Source organism: Crinia signifera, chromosome 3 (assembly GCF_055691185.1).
Source record: "Crinia signifera chromosome 3, ASM5569118v1, whole genome shotgun sequence".
Lineage (NCBI taxonomy): Eukaryota > Metazoa > Chordata > Amphibia > Anura > Myobatrachidae > Crinia > Crinia signifera.
Genome location: NC_139219.1, coordinates 7,721,476 through 7,744,758, shown reverse-complemented (window position 1 = coordinate 7,744,758; position 23,283 = coordinate 7,721,476). Strand labels below are relative to the sequence as shown.

Below are 23,283 nucleotides of genomic sequence, written 5' to 3'. Positions count from 1 at the left end.
TATGAAGAAAACAGGAACGGTGGCATCGGACGGGGGAAACTATAAAAAGTGCGGAGAATACCCTTGGGACGAGCCGCGAGTTTGAATGGGCCGTTACTAACGTCTCTGTGTCACGGGCCTATTCGTAACGACGAATAAGCCCTATAAATAGGGTAAAATCAAAAGCAACTATTTTTTGTACGGCATTTTGCTTTGTTTTTTTAAAATAGAGAACATAGTCTGGCACTTTCTGAGGTGATGGAGGAAGCGGCCATGTTGGATCATGGCAGCCAGGAGATCTTGTGCTGGTCTCGCTAGGGTTTCTTGCATTTTCCACACTGCAGGCATCGCCCATAGAGGTGCATTACTGATATTTTGGTTATCATTTGAATGTACCCACAGGCCGGGATTAAACTGGATTATAATGTGCAGATTCCAGCCGTGGTCATACCACATACAGCCGCTGCAGGTGGTAAGGCCGGGGTGCCAGGTTATGGCAGCGGGCGTGAGGCTAGAAGGAGAGGGCTCACTTCCTTGTTATGACAGAAACTGCTGATTGCACAATGGGCCTAATTCAGACCAGATCTCTGTCCTGCGATTTTTCAAAACCCGCATAAAAGACCAAACAGATTGTGTCTATCATTTTCTAGGATCCGATAGAGAAATGATAGACAGACAGAATCTGATTGGTTGCTATGGGCAACATCACCTTTTTCATTTTTAGATGCTTTAGTAAATTGACCCCATTAGAAATAGGAGGTTTGGTTCTCCAGAAATCCGAATTCACATGAATTAGGTGTATCCGAACCTAACCAAAACCTGGTCTGGATCTCATTCCAACTGAGTCCTGGTTTGAATATTTCCCACAGTTCGGAGTTCAGATTTTAAATTAGAATTTAATGCCGACATTACGTCACTGCTGACATGACCAAAATGTTCACTGATGATGTTACAACCATGTTGACATTTTCAGTCACCTGTGCAGAGTTTATATGTTCTCCTTGAGGTTGCATGGGTTCCAGGTGCACCAGTTTCTTCCCACACTACAAAATCATACTGGTAGATTAGCTGGATTCTGACCAAATATGAACGTGTGATGGGGAATATAGACTGTAAGCTCCAGTGGGCAGCGACTCCACAAAGGCAAGCCTAGATGGTCATTTGCATGCAAAGAGCAGGAGAAGCAATACCTATGAGCGCAGGAAGAGACCAGAGGGATTGTCCTGCAGGCTAAGCTCATATCCAGCCTGACGTGTAACATATCTGGAGCCTCTCCATGGCCCTTATTCTGCTTGGTGCGGCCGGAGCCGCATATGCGGCTCCGACCGTGCAGGCGAATCCCCGCCTTCCATACGGATCGCCACGGCCGTCCGTACGCGGACATGTGGCGGTCCGCATGAAAATGGCGGGGGATACGCCTCCACCATCTTGGAGCAGCCCCCTGCATTCGATGGTCGCCGACCATCGAAGGCAGGGCCGCACGCTCCACCAGCTCCCGCACCCATAGACCTCACGGACACTTGTCCGTGTGAAAGCATGTATGGGGGCGGGCAGCTGACATCCGGCGATGTCAGATGGCCGCCCCCCAACACATGCGTCACAGCCTCATTACCATGCGTACGCCCCGCGTTTGCATGGGAACGCCCATGAAACGCGGGGCGTATGCATAGGGAAATGAGGCTAAGTAGCCCCTCAAGCCCCTATCCACCCCCTTTGCGGCGGTAAAAAAAAATGTGCGGCGATTTCGCCTGCACATGCGCAGAGTGCCCTCTGCACATGCGCAGAGCGAAAACATCGGCGGAACGGCCGCAAGCGGCCGTTACCGCTTAGATCAGAATAAGGGCCCATGTGTGGAGTCTTTATGGTTTCCATCACATCTCTGCCGCAGCATTTCTCTCTTTCCGTCCCTGCAGCATCTGGCGTCTCTATCCCAGCAGCCGGTGAGGTTTATAGCCGGATACAGAAGACTCCCACGTGTCATCCCTTCTGGGGCTACAGACAGTCGCTGTTACTCTTCCCAACAAGGACGCTTTGTGTACACTCAGAGCACTTCTCTCTGCACTTATCAGATTTACCACGGTCTGAGGATATAGGAGGAGATGTATCGAATCTCGGAGGGAGATAAAGTACTGGCCAATCAGCACCTAACTGTCATGATACATGCAGTATTAAAAAAAATACAGTTTGGAGCCAGCTGGCTGGAATGTGTGGTCTATGTGCTAAGCCTTGGCGAGGGACAAAGTACCAACATACCAGTTACTTCTATTTTGCAAACACAGCCGGTATCATGACAGTTAGGAGCCGATTGGCTGGTAAGCGATACTTACAGAAATGTTTATTGATACATCCCTTTCCAGCAACGTGCTGCAGCGCCTACCTACCCCCTCCTCAGCGGGCCACGCTACCCCCCCCCCCCCCCTCCACAGCATCCTAACGGGAACACTATGAAGGACACAGAAATCTCTGGTTTCTCTGGCGTTAACCCTTTGATGTCCGGAAGTAGCGAGAACGCTCTTTTCTGGCGCTTTACTCCGACCCAGAAACAGAGTGGAGAATATATCTCATCTCGTATAGAAGGACAATAATCCACCTTCATTTTGCCATCCGCAGTGCCAGGGCTCCGGGAGGACGCCAATGTCAGAATTACCATCTCTTACAATACTGACGCATGTGTGATAACAGCAGAAGTAAAGTGATAATGTATTCACAGCTACCACTCTAACGCGGAGAAGGGTTCGGGGGGGGGGTGATTCATTGTGAATATCGCTGACAGCATTAAACTCGACGCGTTTTCCTGTGCACCGTAAATAGATTACTGTGACTTCCTTTTCCTAAATGTTAACCCATTTTCGCCTGTGTAAAGTTTCTGGCTGAGGGGTCTAAGCCCTGGAGAGTGATAAAGTGTACAGAGATAAAGTACCAGCCAATTAGTTCCTAACTGCCATGTTACAGGCTGTGTTTAAAAAATTACAGTTAGGAGCTGGTTTGCTGGCTGCTACTTTATCTCCATCTACATAGAAGGCTTAGTTAATAGATGCCAAAGTACAGTACCAACTGACTAGCACCTAATTGTAATTTTTCATACACCGCCTGTAACATGGCGGTTAGGTGCTCACTGACTGGTACTTTACCTCTCTCCAAAGCTCCATGATTCATTGTCACTACAAGAAAGATCCAGTTTTAGCCAATCTGTTACCCCCCCTAGGTCTGGTGGCATGGATTTGCCCATTTGTGTGCTTTTTTGCTTTGCTAACAAACCTGAATAAGGCCCCAGGTCTTGGACAGGAATGTTGCAGGACTTTCAGCATAAGACTCCTGGTGCCACGTGTGATACAGAGGTGGTTACAGGCATGCTAATATTCTCTGGTGTCTGAGGGCAGTGTAAGTGTATACTAGTCCTGATCAATGGAAACGGCCCCTGATGCTGCACAGTCATCAGCCCCACTGTGTACGTCCACCCTATGATGCAAACATGGAGATACCTGTTACAGGCTGCGGGGAGGGTAATGCTGGTGCCTACAGGATGCAGGGAGGTTGACGATGGCTGCCTACAGGCTGCGGGGAGGGTGACGCTGGTGCCTACAGGCTGCGGGGAGGGTGACGCTGGGTGCCTACAGGCTGCAGGGAGGGTGACGCTGGTGCCTACAGGCTGCGAGGAGGGTGACGCTGGTGCCTACAGGCTGCGGGGAGGGTAATGCTTGTGCCTACAGGCTGCGGGGAGGGTGATGCTGGTGCCTACAGGCTGCGGGGAGGGTGACGCTGTGTCTCTACAGGCTGTGGGGAGGGTGACGCTGGTGCCTACAGGCTGCGGGGAGGGGGACGCTGGGTGCCTACAGGCTGCAGGGAGGGGGACGCTGGGTGCCTACAGGCTGCAGGGATCGTGACGCTGGGTGCCTACAGGCTGCTGTGACTGGTAATGCCTACAGGCTGTGGGGAGGGTGATGCTGGGTGCCTACAGGCTGCAGGTAGGGTGACACTGGTGCCTACAGGCTGTGGGGAGGGTGATGCTGGTGCCTACAGGCTGCAGGGAGGGGGACGCTGGGTGCCTACAGGCTGCAGGGAGGGGGACGCTGGGTGCCTACAGGCTGCAGGGATCGTGACGCTGGGTGCCTACAGGCTGCTGTGATGGGTAATGCCTACAGGCTGCAGGGAGGGTGACACTGGTGCCTACAGGCTGCTGTGACGGGTAATGCCTACAGGCTGCAGGAAGGGTGACGCTGGTGCCTACAGGCTGCTGTGACGGGTAATGCCTACAGGCTGCAGGGAGGGTGACACTGGGTGCCTACAGGCTGCTGTGACGGGTAATGCCTACAGGCTGCAGGGAGGGTGACGCTGGTGCCTACAGGCTGCTGTGACGGGTAATGCCTACAGGCTGCAGGGAGGGTGACGCTGGGTGGCTACAGGCTGCAGGGAGGGTGACGCTGGGTGGCTACAGGCTGCAGGGAGGGTGACGCTGGGTGCCTACAGGCTGTGGGGTGGGTGATGCTGGGTGGCTACAGGCTGCTGTGACTGGTAATGCCTACAGGCTGTGGGGTGGGTGACGCTGGGTGGCTACAGGCTGCAGGGAGGGTGACGCTGGGTGGCTACAGGCTGCAGGGAGGGTGACGCTGGGTGCCTACAGGCTGTGGGGTGGGTGACACTGGGTGCCTACAGGCTGCTGTGACGGGTAATGCCTACAGGCTGCTGTGACTGGTAATGCCTACAGGCTGCAGGGAGGGTGACGCTGGTGCCTACAGGCTGCTGTGACGGGTAATGCCTACAGGCTGCAATCTGCACTTCCAAGTTGAAATAACGAGACCGATTTCCTTTTATCCCAGTTCTTATTTGAGTCGTGTCATATTGACACAGACCGATAATCTTTGTCTTGTCCCCGATGTGCCGCATGTGTCAGTGTAGTGTGATTGCTCCCATGTGTACACACACACTGGTGTGACTGGTGTTACTGGGCCATGGGGAATGTACACACCACGTATCTCCCTGTCACGCTGGATTGGGAATCACCAGAAGTTTCTGCTTCAGTCTCATAGAAAAGTCTGTTGCAGCGTTCTCACCACAGACACAATGCACCAGCTCTATATACAGGGAGTAGGGGGGATATTCTGTATTTCTCCCGCTCTCCCCATATATATCTGCACTTTATTACACTATAACATGTCAGCTTGGAGATAATTGTCTGCTACTTTATCACTCTCCACTCCCAAGGCTTAGAACATATAACCCCGACTACAGGTAACACTCATATGTTACTGAATGTAAACTGAGAACAGCTGCGGAGGATAATGCAGGACACGTGGTGGGGCACCGCGGATATACATAACTCTATGCTGGATTACAGGAGCCTGTGTGACCGGCTGCCAGTGTTCTAGCCCATCACACACTGGATCTATGTCACATGGATGTAATGATGGAGTTACATCAGCCCCTATTCCCCCTCTTTCCTGCTCTATAGTCGGAAGGAAACACACTGACTGTAGCAAACAATGTTCCGCTCTGACAAAGAGGTTACTGGTGCCAAGGGGTGACTCTCATGTGTGCTGTCCGGGCCAGGCGGAAACTCGGCATCCGTGTTTTAGACCTGAGAATTGGACGCAGCGTGCACAGCTAGAGGGATGGTGCTGTTACCCATATACCTGTATACAGACAGATAATACAGTGAGAATTGCAGCCGGTGTGCACAGCTAGAGGGATGGTGCCGTTACCCGTATACTTGTATACAGACAGATAATACAGTGAGAATTGCAGCCGGCGTGCACAGCTAGAGGGATGGTGCCGTTATCTATATACCTGTATACAGACAGATAATACAGTGAGAATTGCAGCCGGCATGTACAGCTAGTGGGATGGTGCCATTATCTATATCTGTATACAGACAGATAATACAGTGAGAATTGGAGCCGGCGTGTACAGCTAGAGGGATGGTGCCATTATCTATATACCTATATACAGACCGATAATACAGTGAGAATTGCAGCCGGCGTGTACAGCTAGAGGGATGGTGCTGTTATCTATATACCTGTAAACAGACAGATAATACAGTGAGAATTGGAGCCGGCGTGTACAGCTAGAGGGATGGTGCCATTATCTATATACCTATATACAGACAGATAATACAGTGAGAATTGCACCCAGCGTGTACAGCTAGAGGGATGGTGCCGTTATCTATATACCTGTATATAGACAGATAATACAGTGAGAATTGCAGCCGGCGTGTACAGCTAGAGTGATGGTGCCGTTACCCGTATACCTGTATACAGACAGATAATACAGTGAGAATTGGAGCCGGCGTGTACAGCTAGAGGGATGGTGCCATTATCTATATAAATGTATACAGTCAGATAATACAGTGAGAATTGCAGCCGGCGTGTACAGCTAGAGGGATGGTGCCATTATCTATATACCTGTATACAGTCAGATAATACAGTGAGAATTGCAGCCGGCGTGTACAGCTAGAGGGATGGTGCTGTTATCTATATACCTGTATACAGACCGATAATGCAGTGAAAATTGGAGCTGGCGTGTACAGCTAGAGGGATGGTGCCGTTATCTATATACCTGTATACAGACAGATAATACAGTGAGAATTGCACCCAGCATGTACAGCTAGAGGGATGGTGCCTTTTTCTATATACCTGTATGCAGACAGATAATATTATTATTATTATTATTATTATTATAATTTTATTTATAAGGCGCCACAAGTGTTTCGCAGCACCGTACAAAGGAACATTACAGGGAGACAAAACTTGGCATAACATTGAATAAATAACAAAAATACAGTACAAATAAAGAGCACCACAGATCAATACACATTACAGCTTAAATGTAAGTAGTGAGGACTCAATCAACATACAACTAGAGGCTTGAGGCCAATGATGGAGATGAGTATGCAGACGAAGATGGTCACTGAGTGTTGGAGTATAGGACAGCTGTGAGTGAAATGTGAAGAGAAGTGGGCTTTGACAACAGGAGGGAAGAGGGCCCTGCTCAGAGGAGTTTACAATCTAGTAGGAATAATACAGTGAGAATTGCAGCCGGCGTGTACAGCTAGAGGGATGGTGCCGTTATCTATATACCTGTATACAGTCAGATAATACAGTGAGAATTGCAGCCGGCGTGTACAGCTAGAGGGATGGTGCTGTTATCTATATACCTGTATACAGACAGATAATGCAGTGAAAATTGGAGCTGGCGTGTACAGCTAGAGGGATGGTGCCGTTATCTATATACCTGTATACAGACAGATAATACAGTGAGAATTGCACCCAGCATGTACAGCTAGAGGGATGGTGCCTTTATCTATATACCTGTATGCAGACAGATAATATTATTATTATTATTATTATAATTTTATTTATAAGGCGCCACAAGTGTTTCGCAGCGCCGTACAAAGGAACAATACAGGGAGACAAAGCTTGGCATAACATTGAATAAATAACAAAAATACAGTACAAATAAAGAGCACCACAGATCAATACACATTACAGCTTAAATGTAAGTAGTGAGGACTCAATCAACATACAACTAGAGGCTTGAGGCCAATGATGGAGATGAGTATGCAGACGAAGATGGTCACTGAGTGTTGGAGTATAGGAGAGCTGTGAGTGAAATGTGAAGAGAAGTGGGCTTTGACAACAGGAGGGAAGAGGGCCCTGCTCAGAGGAGCTTACAATCTAGTAGGAATAATACAGTGAGAATTGCAGCCGGCGTGTACAGCTAGAGGGATGGTGCCATTATCTATATACCTGTATACAGACAGATAATACAGTGAGAATTGCACCCAGCGTGTACAGCTAGAGGGATGGTGCCGTTATCTATATACCTGTATACAGACAGATAATACAGTGAGAATTGTAGCCGGCGTGTACAGCTAGAGGGATGGTGCCGTTACCCGTATACCTGTATACAGACAGATAATGCAGTGAAAATTGTAGCCGGCGTGTACAGCTAGAGGGATGGTGCCGTTATCTATATACCTGTATACAGACAGATAATACAGTGAGAATTGCACCCAGCATGTACAGCTAGAGGGATGGTGCCGTTACCCGTATACCTGTACGCAGACAGATAATACAGTGAGAATTGCAGCCGGCGTGTACAGCTAGAGGGATGGTGCCGTTACCCGTATATTTGTATACAGACAGATCATACAGTCAGAATTGCAGCTGGTGTGTACAGCTAGAGGGATGGTGCCGTTACCCGTATACCTATATGCAGACAGATAATACTGTCAGAATTGCAGCTGGTGTGTACAGCTAGAGGGATGGTGCCGTTACTCGTATACCTATATGCAGACAGATAATACTGTCAGAATTGCAGCTGTTGTGTACAGCTAGAGGGATGGTGCCGTTACCCGTATACTTGTATACAGACGGATCATACAGTGAGAATTGCAGCTGGCGTGTACAGCTAGAGGGATGGTGCCGTTACCCGTATACCTTTATACAGACGGATCATACAGTGAGAATTGCAGCTGGCGTGTACAGCTAGAGGGATGGTGCCGTTACCCGTATACCTGTATACAGACAGATAATACAGTGAGAATTGCAGCAGGCGTGTACAGCTAGAGGGATGGTGCCGTTACCCGTATACCTATATGCAGACAGATAATACTGTCAGAATTGCAGCTGGTGTGTACAGCTAGAGGGATGGTGCCGTTACCCGTATACTTGTATACAGACGGATCATACAGTGAGAATTGCAGCTGGCGTGTACAGCTAGAGGGATGGTGCCGTTACCCGTATACCTGTATACAGACGGATCATACAGTGAGAATTGCAGCTGGCGTGTACAGCTAGAGGGATGGTGCCGTTATCTATATACCTGTATACAGACAGATAATACAGAGAGAATTGCAGCTGGCGTGTACAGCTAGAGGGATGGTGCCGTTACCCGTATACCTGTATACAGACGGATCATACAGTGAGAATTGCAGCTGGCGTGTACAGCTAGAGGGATGGTGCCGTTACCCGTATACCTGTATACAGACAGATAATACAGTGAGAATTGCACCCAGCATGTACAGCTAGAGGGATGGTGCCTTTATCTATATACCTGTATGCAGACAGATAATATTATTATTATTATTATTATTATTATAATTTTATTTATAAGGCGCCACAAGTGTTTCGCAGCGCCGTACAAAGGAACAATACAGGGAGACAAAGCTTGGCATAACATTGAATAAATAACAAAAATACAGTACAAATAAAGAGCACCACAGATCAATACACATTACAGCTTAAATGTAAGTAGTGAGGACTCAATCAACATACAACTAGAGGCTTGAGGCCAATGATGGAGATGAGTATGCGGACGAAGATGGTCACTGAGTGTTGGAGTAAAGGACAGCTGTGAGTGACATGTGAAGAGAAGTGGGCTTTGACAACAGGAGGGAAGAGGGCCCTGCTCAGAGGAGCTTACAATCTAGTACGAATAATACAGTGAGAATTGCAGCCGGCGTGTACAGCTAGAGGGATGGTGCCGTTATCTATATACCTGTATACAGACAGATAATACAGTGAGAATTGCACCCAGCGTGTACAGCTAGAGGGATGGTGCCATTATCTATATACCTGTATACAGACAGATAATACAGTGAGAATTGTAGCCGGCGTGTACAGCTAGAGGGATGGTGCCGTTACCCGTATACCTGTATACAGACAGATAATGCAGTGAAAATTGGAGCTGGCGTGTACAGCTAGAGGGATGGTGCCGTTATCTATATACCTGTATACAGACAGATAATACAGTGAGAATTGCAGCCGGCGTGTACAGCTAGAGGGATGGTGCCGTTATCTATATACCTGTATGCAGACAGATAATACAGTGAGAATTGTAGCCGGCGTGTACAGCTAGAGGGATGGTGCCGTTACCCGTATACCTGTATACAGACAGATAATACAGTGAGAATTGCAGCCGGCGTGTACAGCTAGAGGGATGGTGCCGTTACCCGTATAACTGTATACAGACAGATAATACAGTGAGAATTACAGCTGGTGTGTACAGCTAGAGGGATGGTGCCGTTATCTATATACCTGTATGCAGACAGATAATACAGTGAGAATTGCAGCTGGTGTGTACAGCTAGAGGGATGGTGCCGTTACCCGTATACCTGTATGCAGACAGATAATACAGTGAGAATTGCAGCAGGCGTGTACAGCTAGAGGGATGGTGCCGTTACCCGTATACCTGTATACAGACAGATAATACAGTGAGAATTGCAGCCGGCGTGTACAGCTAGAGGGATGGTGCCGTTACCCATATACCTGTATACAGACAGATAATACAGTGAGAATTGCAGCCGGCGTGTACAGCTAGAGGGATGGTGCCGTTACCCGTATACCTGTATGCAGACAGATAATACAGTGAGAATTGCAGCCGGCGTGTACAGGATGGTGCCGTTACCCGTATACTTGTATACAGACGGATCATACAGTGAGAATTGCACCTGTATTCCGATGACGAGCGAGTAGTAACAGATCCGGATCTCATTAGACGTCCGCTGCTGTTTAGGAAATGACTCGTTAATCCTGACGAGGAAATCCTGTAAATAAGATGAGAGGAACGTTTCACAGGCGGTCTCCCTGGATGGACACGCGTGTGCTGTGTATGGTGTTAGCATGTCAGTAATGTTATATTCTCTGTGTTTGTTCCCCAGACTCCGGTACCATCTGTGCCAAGCTACAAGGCTTCAAAGTCCATCCCAGACTGGCTGCAGGCGGTGCAGAGATACATGAAGACGCTGCAGTATCCTTTCTGTCCTGCTGAGTGGTGGAAGTGGCCTTACAGGCAGCAGAGACTCCCCATTCCTGCCGACCCCCTACCCCCCCCCCCCCCCCCCCGGGGCTCTCTCCCGGACCATCGCCTGTGCACGTGACCCAGGAGCTATGTTTTCCTATGGAGCCGGTTAGTGGGGTTTGCCACAGACCCTTAATGAGAAGGTCAAAAAAAGTTTTATGGACAAGAAAAAACTTTTTATAAACGAAGACACGCGATCTTATTAATCAGAAATTAGCAATTAGGCGCAAACCACTGTGGTCATGGGGATGAGGCTCGTTAGACGAACAACAAAAAAATACCACCTTGCCACCCCGCTCTGTGTTTTTAAAAACTTTGGTACTTGTGTAGTTTCACGGCACCAGCATGGCGCCGTGCATCTGAGTCCTCTTGCGGGGCTCTCTTCGCTCGCCCACGCTGCGGGCTCGGTGGATCGCTACGCTCGCCACGCTATCTAAAATCAACTCCATGCCATGTTGGCATGGAGTTAAGTTAGTTTATTTTAGATAGTTTGCTGAGCGTAAAAACCGGAAGTAGCACGGCGCCATGCTGGCGCCGTGAAACTACACAAGTACCAAAACTTTTTGCCCTCCTAGTCTGCTGTGATTTATTGCGCCTGTAACCATGGAATTTGCGCAGCCGCCATATCCGGCCTAACACACCTGCCCCTCTATTGGTCCACTCCACAGTGATTAGGATGACACCGAAAAATGATAGCTATGCACTAAGTCGACATTGACACAAGCAAAAGGCTGATGTGGAAATTGTTGACACCAGATAAAATGTGAAAATTGCGTCGGCTTTTTCCTGTGTCTATGTCAACGTGGACACTGTATAAGTATTCTGCGTCCCCTCGCTTCGCTCGCTGCACTCCGCACACTATTATAAATTACCTCTTGGATCATGAAGTAAGAACAAGTTGGTTTAAAAAAAAAAAAAACACAAAATCTTGTGTCAACCATTTCCAGTCGACCTTTTGCTTGTGTTAGCCTTGTATTAAGAAATAGTGAAAAACTAAAGTCGACCTTTTCAACCCTTCGATCCATAACCCATCCGGGGGGCAGATCTGGGCCTGGCTAGAGTGACACGGCACCCCGTCATTGTGTTGGGATAATGTGAGTGATGGGACTTATGAGATCTCATTATCATACTGATCGGGCTCAGTGCTGTCCTCCATACTTGTGGCAGATGGGAAGTAATACAGGGGTATTAGTAGTGAGTGATACAGTGCGGCTGTTCCGCTGTGTCGGCACCTCCCGGTCGCTGCATTACACTGCTGGCACAGAACTGACCCACAGATCCCAGCAGAGGCTTCTGTCCTGAGCTGGCACCTTACTGTGTGTGCCGGGGAAAGATCAGAAGCGGAGGACCGGTGTCCACATTCCTGCCGGCAGCTGTCTCCCGCTCCTCAGCTGCTCCCTTATTTATAATCCCAGCCAGAAACATGTGTCCCCGTCACTTAGCGAGAGCACTTAATGGTAACGCCACCTGTTCCCGTTCTGGTGACATCGATTGATTGGAATCCGCTTAGGTGAAGCGACGTCCTGCAGAATCGGATGCAGCCGCGTTTTCCGGTGACTTCTATCCGACCGCGGCGCAGTCATTGTGCAAAGCGCCTGCAGCATTTTCCTGAGCCTAAACATGCTGGGGTTACACGGGGTCCTCAGCATATTCTGTGGCGCTTTACAGCTGACATTCATATGAGGCAACCAATCGGCTCCTAACTGCAGTGTTACAGACTGTGTTTGAGAAATGTCAGTTAGGAGCTGGTTGGTCGGTACTTTATCTCTCTCCAGTACACCTGTCCCTCTGTGTGGTGTGACCCTGTTGTCATCGTAACACATCATGATTATAACCTCCTCGTCAGTCGGCTCTATATACCCAGGTGACAGCCCAGGTGACAGCCCAGGTGTGGCATTGTCCAGCTGCAGGAGTATCGCCAGCCGAGGTGGGATTACAAGGCCAATCATATCCGGTCAGCCTGAGCCTGGCAAGGCATGCTGGGATTTGTAGTTCCACACCAGCTGGTGACCTGTATGACGGGCAGGGCGCAGTGCTGCTGCTGTGCATCCGTATCACATTCCTGTTGCTGGATTCCGGTTATTTCTCCTTAATGTCAGAATCTCAGATACAACCACACCGGGACGCAGTTCTTTGAGATCCGGAAGACCAGGCCAATAAGTGGGTATGGACTGTTATTCCTTTATATCACAGATACACGCTGCGGAGGCCGCTCCCAGAATGCTCTGCGCAGAATATGGCGTCACCCCGGTGCTGTGCCATCAGCCGCTCCCAGAATGCTCCGCACAGAATATGGCATCACCCCGGCGCTGTGCCATCAGCCGCTCCCAGCATGCTCTGTGCAGAATATGGCATCACCCCGGCACTGTGCCATCAGCCGCTCCCAGCATGCTCTGCGCAGAATATGGCGTCACCCCGGTGCTGTGCCATCAGCCGCTCCCAGAATGCTCCGCACAGAATATGGCATCACCCCGGCGCTGTGCCATCAGCCGCTCCCAGCATGCTCTGCGCAGAATATGGCATCACCCGGCACTGTGCCATCAGCCGCTCCCAGCATGCTCTGCGCAGAATATGGCGTCACCCCAGAACTGTGCCATCAGCCGCTCCCAGAATGCACTGCGCAGAATATGGCGTCACCCCAGAACTGTGCCATCAGCATCTTTTTATCTGCGCATTTTTTAAAATAAGATTTATTTTTCTCACAGTTCTTTGAAAGTTTGTCTCCACCGTATAATGGTTGTTAATAGAAGCGCGTGCCCTTCATCGTCCTTCATCGCTCTGAAATACCAGCCTTACTCTGTACCCTGTAGTGCCTAATAGTCCTTAACCGTAGAACTAAGATGTATGGGCAGCACGGATGGTGTAATGGTTACATTACTGCCTCACAGCACTGAGGTCATGGGTTCTATTCCCACCATGTGTTATATATACAGGGCAGTACGGCCGGTGTAATGGTTACATTACTGCCTCACAGCACTGAGGTCATGGGTTCTATTCCCACCATGTGTTATATATACAGGGCAGTACGGACGGTGTAATGGTTAGCATTACTGCCTCACAGCGCTGAGGTCATGGGTTCAATATCCACCATGTCTTATATATACGGGGCAGTACGGATGGTGTAATGGTTAGTATTACTGCCTCACAGCGCTGAGGTCATGGGTTCTATCCCCACCATGTGTTATATATACGGGGCAGTACGGATGGTGTAATGGTTATATTACTGCCTCACAGCACTGAGGTCATGGGTTCAATATCCACCATGTGTTATATATACGGGGCAGTACGGATGGTATAATGGTTAGCATTACTGCCTCACAGCGCTGAGGTCATGGGTTCTATCCCCACCATGTGTTATATATACGGGGCAGTACGGATGGTGTAATGGTTACATTACTGCCTCACAGCGCTGAGGTCATGGGTTCTATCCCCACCATGTGTTATATATACGGGGCAGTACGGATGGTGTAATGGTTATATTACTGCCTCACAGCGCTGAGGTCATGGGTTCTATCCCCACCATGTGTTATATATACGGGGCAGTACGGATGGTCTAATGGTTATAGTACTGCCTCACAGCACTGAGGTCATGGGTTCAATATCCACCATGTGTTATATATACGGGGCAGTACGGATGGTATAATGGTTAGCATTACTGCCTCACAGCACTGAGGTCATGGGTTCTATCCCCACCATGTGTTATATATATGGGGCAGTACGGATGGTGTAATGGTTACATTACTGCCGCACAGCGCTGAGGTCATGGGTTCTATCCCCACCATGTGTTATATATACGGGGCAGTACGGATGGTGTAATGGTTAGCATTACTGCCTCACAGCGCTGAGGTCATGGGTTCTATCCCCACCATGTGTTATATATACGGGGCAGTACAGATGGTGTAATGGTTACATTACTGCCTCACAGCACTGAGGTCATGGGTTCTATCCCCACCATGTGTTATATATACGGGGCAGTACGGACGGTGTAATGGTTAGCATTACTGCCTTACAGCACTGAGGTCGTGGGTTCTATCCCCACCATGTGTTATATATATGGGACAGCACGGACGGTGTAATGGTTAGCATTACTGCCTCACAGCACTGAGGTCATGGGTTCAATATCCACTATGTGTTATATATACGGGGCAGTACGGATGGTGTAATGGTTATAGCATTACTGCCTCACAGCGCTGAGGTCATGGGTTCTATCCCCACCATGTGTTATATATATACGGGGCAGTACGGATGGTGTAATGTTTAGTATTACTGCCTCACAGCACTGAGGTCATGGGTTCAATTCCCACCATGGCCCTAACTGTGCGGAGTTTGTATATTCTCCCTGTGTTTACGTGGGTATCATCTGCATTCTCCGGTTTCCTCCCACAATCCCAAAATATACTGGTAGGCTAATTGGCAAACAATAAGTAACCCTAGAATGTCTGTGTGTGCCTGTACATGTGGTAGGGAATATAGATTGTAAGCTCCACTGGGGCAGGGACTGATGTTATTGTTCAATATATTCTCTGCACAGCGCTGCGGAATATGTGTGCGCTATATAATAACTGGTAATAATATTCTCTGTACAGCGCTGTGGAATATGTGTGCGCTATATAATAACTGGTGATAATATTCTCTGTACAGCGCTGCAGAATATGTGTGCGCTATATAATAACTGGTAATAATAGTCTCTGTACAGCGCTGCGGAATATGTGTGCGCTATACAATAACTGGTAATAATCTCTGTACAGCGCTGTGGAATATGTGTGCGCTATATAATAACTGGTGATAATATTCTCTGTACAGCGCTGCGGAATATGTGTGCACTATATAATAACTGGTAATAATAGTCTCTGTACAGCGCTGCGGAATATGTGTGCGCTATACAATAACTGGTAATAATATTCTCTGTACAGCGCTGCGGAATATGTGTGCGCTATATAATAACTGGTGATAATATTCTCTGTACAGCGCTGCAGAATATGTGTGCACTATATAATAACTGGTAATAATATTCTCTGTACAGCGCTGCAGAATATGTGTGCGCTATATAATAACTGGTGATAATATTCTCTGTACAGTGCTGCAGAATATGTGTGCACTATATAATAACTGGTAATAATATTCTCTGTACAGCGCTGCGGAATATGTGTGCACTATATAATAACTGGTAATAATATTCTCTGTACAGCGCTGCAGAATATGTGTGCACTATATAATAACTGGTAATAATAGTCTCTGTACAGCACTGCAGAATATGTGTGCGCTATATAATAACTGGTAATAATAGTCTCTGTACAGCGCTGTAGAATATGTGTGCGCTATATAATAACTGGTAATAATATTCTCTGTACAGCGCTGTGGAATATGTGTGCGCTATATAATAACTGGTAATAATATTCTCTGTGCAGCGCAGCAGAATATGTGTGCGCTATATAATAACTGGTAATAATATTCTCTGTACAGCGCTGTGGAATATGTGTGTGATATATAATAACTGGTAATAATATTCTCTGTACAGCGCTGAGGAATATGTGTGCGCTATATAATAACTAGTAATAATAGTCTCTGTACAGCTCTGCGGAATATGTGTGCACTATATAATAACTGGTAATAATAGTCTCTGTACAGCGCTGCGGAATATGTGTGCGCTATATAATATAACTGGTAATAATATTCTCTGTACAGCACTGCGGAATATGTGTGCGCTATATAAATAACTGGTGGTAATAGTCTCTGTACAGCGCTGCAGAATATGTGTGTGCTATATAATAACTGGTAATAATATTCTCTGTACAGCGCTGTGGAATATGTGTGCGCTATATAATAACTAGTAATAATATTCTCTGTACAGCGCTGCGGAATATGTGTGTGCTATATAATAACTGGTAATAATATTCTCTGTACAGCGCTGCGGAATATGTTTGCGCTATATAATAACTGGTAATAATAGTCTCTGTACAGCGCTGTGGAATATGTGTGCGCTATATAATAACTGGTAATAATAGTCTCTGTACAGCGCTGAGGAATATGTGTGCGCTATATAATAACTAGTAATAATAGTCTCTGTACAGCTCTGCGGAATATGTGTGCGCTATATAATATAACTGGTAATAATATTCTCTGTACAGCACTGCGGAATATGTGTGCGCTATATAAATAACTGGTGGTAATAGTCTCTGTACAGCGCTGCAGAATATGTGTGCGCTATATAAATAACCGGTAATAAATAAATGATGAACATTGTGACTGGTGACGTCCGGACTGGCGTGTAAATGGCGTGCGCTCTACTCCCGTCCGACATGAGCTAAGCAGACATCATTGTCCTACAGACATTCCTCCGTTCCCCTATGAGCAGCTGATGCCATGTCCCCGGCTCACACCAGACCAGGACATCTACATTATTACATTGCCCCTTCATTCATGTCCCATTCCTGCCAGCCCTGTGACTGCTTGCTGTGCGCCAGGCAGGCGGCGGAGGCCCACAGGCGGTTACAGAGGGTCATATGGTGGGAGATCCCATGTTCTGTTCCCAGGAGCCTGTAATAAGATAATACTAGCGTAATCCAGACTTCTGTGCCAGGATATAGTGGTAGCGAGTATACACTATACAATGTCTATCTCTCTCTTCCAGGCTGATGGAGACTGCGCGGGAGATGACGCGGGAATCCTTACCCATTAAGTGTCTGGAAGCGGTTATCCTGGGAATGTATCCTTTCATGGCGGCATGGTGGTTAGTAACGCTGGCCCGCGGTCACCGCGATCTGGTGGGGGGGCCATGGACGGACAGACCCTAAACGTTGGAATTGTATACCTGGATTATTTATTCTCAAGTCTACAATGTCATTATTCCCCGATGACCAAACTTTTACTGACATCGCAGAGATATAACGTATCGACCAACCAGCTTCTGTCACCTTTCAAATCCAGCGTGTAACTTGGCAACTAGGAGCTGATTGGCTGGTACTTTACCACTCTCCACTTTATTATCATTTCTCTAGATCTAAATGTATGGAAAGGGGAAAGCGGTAACAAATGGAGGAAATGGGGCTCATCCGATCATTTCCCATTGTATGGAGATTGTCCTATGTGTTACTGATCATGGTTTTAATTATGCACTGTCCTCACTGACACACAGCGCGTTACTGGCTCACACAAAAGCAGCATTGTAGTGTCCTGAAACGCTCTGTGCTGCTATGAGCATCGTGATGGTCTTCCTGGCTGCGGATGGATAAGGAACCGATGCGGGCAGATTGCTGCTTTCACCCTTGGCCGGTACACCTTACATCGGACCTTCCCGGGAGCCAGGGTCAAATGCCATCCATCACAAGTTGTCATTTACCTTGTGACAGATAGCATGCGATCCCTGCCCGGCCTGCCGCGGGGAGGGAATGCAAGGACATGCCACCCCCTGATCCCTGCCCGGCCTGCCGTGGGGAGGGAATGCAAGGACATGCCACCCCCTGATCCCTACGCAGCCCGCCGCGGGGAGGGAATGCACGGACATGTGACCCTGCCTGGCCCGCCGCGGGGAGGGAGGTCCAACCTCCGAATCAGGTCTGATGTACATCGGACCTGAGAAGACATAAGACTGACCCAATTTGGGTTGATCTCGACCCGTTACGTCAATCTAGGTACTGTATGTGTCATTGGGTTACTCCACACTAGGTTCACATGCATTGGGTCGAACAATGAAAGTCAACATGGCTGAGGGGGTATATATTTCACACACATAGGAAAACGCAATATATATATTGCGTATACGAAGGGATAGGGGGTATATATTGTGTGTATGTAGGGATAGGGGGTATATATTGTGCGTACGTAGGGATAGGGGGTATATATTGTGTGTACGTAGCGATACAGGGTATATATTGTGTGTATGTAGGGATAGGGGGTATATATTGTGCGTACGTAGGGATAGGGGGTATATATTGTGCGTACGTAGCGATACAGGGTATATATTGTGCGTACGTATGGATAGGGGGTATATATTGTGCGCATGTAGGGATACGGGGTATATATTGTGCGTATGTAGGGATAGGGGGTATATATTGTGCGCATGTAGGGATATGGGGTATATATTGTGCGTATGTAGGGATAGGGGGTATATATTGTGCGCACGTAAGGATAGGGGGTATATATTGTGCGTATGTAGGGATACTGGGGTATATATTGTGCGTATGTAGGGATAGGGGGTATATATTGTGCGTATGTAGGGATAGGGGGTATATATTGTGCGCATGTAGGGATACGGGGTATATATTGTGCGTATGTAGGGATAGGGGGTATATATTGTGCGCACGTAAGGATAGGGGGTATATATTGTGCGCATGTAGGGATACGGGGTATATATTGTGCGTATGTAGGGATAGGGGGTATATATTGTGCATATGTAGGGATAGGGGGTATATATTGTGCGCATGTAGGGATAGGGGGTATATATTATGCGTATGTAGGGATAGGGGGTATATATTGTGCGCATGTAGGGATAGGGGGTATATATTGTGCACACGTAGGGATACGGGGTATATATTGTGTGTATGTAGGGATAGGGGGTATATATTGTGTGCATGTAGGTATACAGGGTATATATTGCGCACACATAGGGATAGGGGGTGTATAGTGCGTGTGCGTAGGGGTACAGGGTATATATAGCATGCACGTAAGGATAGGGGGTGTATATATATTATCTTGAAGGGTGCCTGGCCTGGGGGATACAGTAAAGGTATTGGTGCTGCGGCAGGTTCCCTGCACGTACCCCCGGTGTAGCTGCTGTAATTCCTGCGGATGACTTATAGTGAGACCCTGACTTCTGCGCTGTCATTTATATTACAGCATGAGTACGTGATGCTTTTCTTAATGTAGCCATCACAATGTCATTTTTAGGGTGAATTAAGTGATTCTCACACTAGTCGTCTAAGGTCACCCCTAGTAACGACGTGTGCAGGAGACGGCACTAAGTGGGGATGAAGCACAGATCCCAATACAAGCTCTCCTCTTCCTTAATTGGTAGCACACTCTGTATTCAGAGACTGGCGCTGTGTTATGTAGTATTCCAGGCTTTATAGAGACTCGGAACATGCTGAATATTAATTAGCGCGGGTGTCAGTGTCTGTGAATGTGTAATAATAAATATAGCTGGATGTTCTACTGCTGAGATCCCTCTCTCTTCCTCCGGAGGGAATAGTGCGCTGCCCCTAGTGGCCACATGGTAAATGGCAGAATGCTTCATTGGTATTAGAGCAGGGATGGGGGAACCTTTGACCCTATAGCTGGTGTTGAACTACACATCCCAGCATGCCCTGCTACAGTTTTGCTATTTGGCCATGCTAAAACTGTTGCAAAGCAGGCTGGGATGTGTAGTTCAACAACAGCTGGATGGCCAAAGGTTCCTCATCCCTGTGTTAGAGACATAAAGGCATGAAGATTAAACTGTAAGCTCTGTTGCCTAGCAGTGTTCTATGTCCCATATTTATACAGAGAATCATGGCTCGGATTCAAGTGCCTTTGTGTCCTGCTACCCCACCAATCTAACCAAATTATTATCAGGTCCTTGGAACGGGAGACAGCGACCAGTCCACTACTGTTATGTTAGTGGGGATATAGCTGACCATTGTATAGTGGGAGGAACAGGGTCCCCAGCAGCACAGAGTATATCAGGAGATGAGTGATGTGTCAGTGAGGACAGGACTGCATGTGACAGGGGCAGTGACATGATGTGAGGAGGGGAATGGGGACAGCAGGAAGCCACAGACTGAGAGTTATATAGTGGGAGGAGCAGGGACCCCAGCAGCACAGAGTATATCAGGAGATGAGGATGTGTCAGTGGGACAGGGCTGCATGTGACAGGGGCAGTGACATGATGTGAGGAGGGGAATGGGGGCAGCAGGAAGCCACAGACTGAGAGGTATATAGTGGGAGGAGCAGGGTCCCCAGCAGCACAGAGTATATCAGGAGATGAGTGATGTGTCAGTGAGGACAGGGCTGCATGTGACAGGGGCAGTGACATGATGTGAGGAGGGGAATGGGAACAGCAGGAAGCCACAGACTGAGAGTTATATAGTGGGAGGAGCAGGGTCCCCAGCAGCACAGAGTATATCAGGAGATGAGTGATGTGTCAGTGAGGACAGGACTGCATGTGACAGGGGCAGTGACATGATGTGAGGATAGGAATGGGGGCAGCAGGAAGCCACAGACTGAGAGTTATATAGTGGGAGGAGCAGGGTCCCCAGCAGCACAGAGTATATCAGGGGATGAGGGATGTGTCAGTGAGGACAGGGCTGCATGTGACAGGGGCAGTGAGATGATGTGAGGAGGGGAATGGAGGCAGCAGGAAGCCACAGACTGAGAGTTATATAGTGGGAGGAGCAGGGTCCTCAGCAGCACAGAGTATATCAGGAGATGCGTGATGTGTCAGTGAGGGCAGGGCTGCATGTGACAGGGGCAGTGACATGATGTGAGGAGAGGAATGGGGGCAGCAGGAAGCCACAGACTGAGAGGTATATAGTGGGAGGAACAGGGTCCCCAGCAGCACAGAGTATATCAGGAGATGAGTGATGTGTCAGTGAGGACAGGGCTGCATGTGACAGTGGCAGTGACATGATGTGAGGAGGGGAATGGGGGCAGCATGAAACCACAGACTGAGAGTTATATAGTGGGAGGAGCAGGTTCCCCAGCAGCACAGAGTATATCAGGAGATGAGTGATGTGTCAGTGAGGACAGGACTGCATGTGACAGGGGCAGTGACATGATGTGAGGAGGGGAATGGGGGCAGCAGAATGCCACAGACTGAGAGTTATATAGTGGGAGGAGCAGGGTCCCCAGCAGCACAGAGTATATCAGGAGATGAGTGATGTGTCAGTGAGGACAGGACTGCATGTGACAGGGGCAGTGACATGATGTGAGGAGGAGAATGGAGGCAGCAGGAAGCCACAGACTGTGAGTTATATAGTGGAAGGAGCAGGGTCCCCAGCAGCACAGAGTATATCAGGAGATGAAGGATGTGTCACTGAGGACAGGGCTGCATGTGACAGGGGCAGTGACATGATGTGAGGAGGGGAATGGAGGCAGCAGGAAGCCACAGACTGATAGTTATATAGTGGGAGAAGCAGGGTCCCCAGCAGCACAGAGTATATCAGGAGATGAGTGGTGAGTCAGTGAGGACAGGGCTGTATGTGACAGGGACAGTGACATGATGTGAGGAGGGGAATGGGGTCAGCAGGAAGCCACAGACTGAGAGTTATATAGTGGGAGGAGCAGGGTCCCCAGCAGCACAGAGTATATCAGGAGATGAGTAATGTGTCAGTGAGGACAGGGCTGCATGTGACAGGGGCAGTGACATGATATGAGGAGGGGAATGGAGGCAGCAGGAAGCCACAGACTGAGAGTTATATAGTGGGAGGAGCAGGGTCCCCAGCAGCACAGAGTATATCAGGAGATGATGGATGTGTCAGTGAGGATAGGACTGCATGTGACAGGGGCAGTGACATGATGTGAGGAGGGGAATGGGGGCAGCAGGAAGCCACAGACTGAGAGTTATATAGTGGGAGGAGCAGGGTCCCCAGCAGCACAGAGTATATCAGGAGATGAGTGATGTGTCAGTGAGGACAGGGCTGCATGTGACAGGGACAATAACATGATGTGAGGAAGGGAATGGGGGCAGCAGGAAGCCACAGACTGAGAGTTATATAGTGGGAGGAGCAGTATCCCCAGCAGCACAGAGTATATCAGGAGATGAGGGGTGTGTCAGTGAGGACAGGGCAGCATGTGACAGGGGCAGTGACATGATGTAAGGAGGGGAATGGGGGCAGCAGGAAGCCACAGACTGAGAGTTATATAGTGGGAGGAGCAGGGTCCACAGCAGCACAGAGTATATCAGGAGATGAGTGATGTGTCAGTGAGGACAGGGCTGCATGTGACAGGGGCAGTGACATGATGTGAGGAGGGGAATGGGGGCAGCAGGAAGCCACAGACTGAGAGTTATATAGTGGGAGGAGCAGGGTCCCCAGCAGCACAGAGTATATCAGGAGATGAGTGATGTGTCATTGAGGACAGGGCTGCAAGTGACAGGGGCAGTGACATGATGTGAGGAGGGGAATGGGGGCAGCAGGAAGCCACAGACTGAGAGTTATATAGTGAGAGGAGCAGGGTTCCCAGCAGTACAGAGTATATCAGGAGATGGGGGATGTGTCAGTGAGGACAGGGCTGCATGTGACAGGGGCAGTGACATGATGTGAGGAGGGGAATGGAGGCAGCAGGAAGCCACAGACTGAGAGTTATATAGTGGGAGGAGCAGGGTCCCCAGCAGCACAGAGTATATCAGGAGATGAGTGATGTGTCAGTGAGGACAGGGCTGCATGTGGCAGGGGCAGTGACATGATGTGAGGAGGGGAATGGGGGCAGCAGGAAGCCACAGACTTAGAGTTATATAGTGGGAGGAGCAGGCTCCCCAGCAGCACAGAGTATATCAGGAGATGAGTGATGTCAGTGAGGACAGGGCTGCATGTG

At 48.6% G+C, this 23,283-nt stretch overlaps 1 protein-coding gene across 1 annotated transcript in view; it reads left to right on the top strand.

Moving 5' to 3' along the window:
- VASH2 (vasohibin 2) overlaps positions 1–23,283 on the top strand; it is a 76,940-nt gene that overhangs the window by 19,525 nt on the left and 34,132 nt on the right. The window contains exons 3-5 of the mRNA XM_083175188.1: positions 10,637–10,725; positions 12,884–12,940; positions 17,408–17,482. Coding sequence (XP_083031314.1) covers positions 10,637–10,725; positions 12,884–12,940; positions 17,408–17,482 — 221 coding nt within the window. The remainder of the gene's footprint in view (positions 1–10,636; positions 10,726–12,883; positions 12,941–17,407; positions 17,483–23,283) is intronic.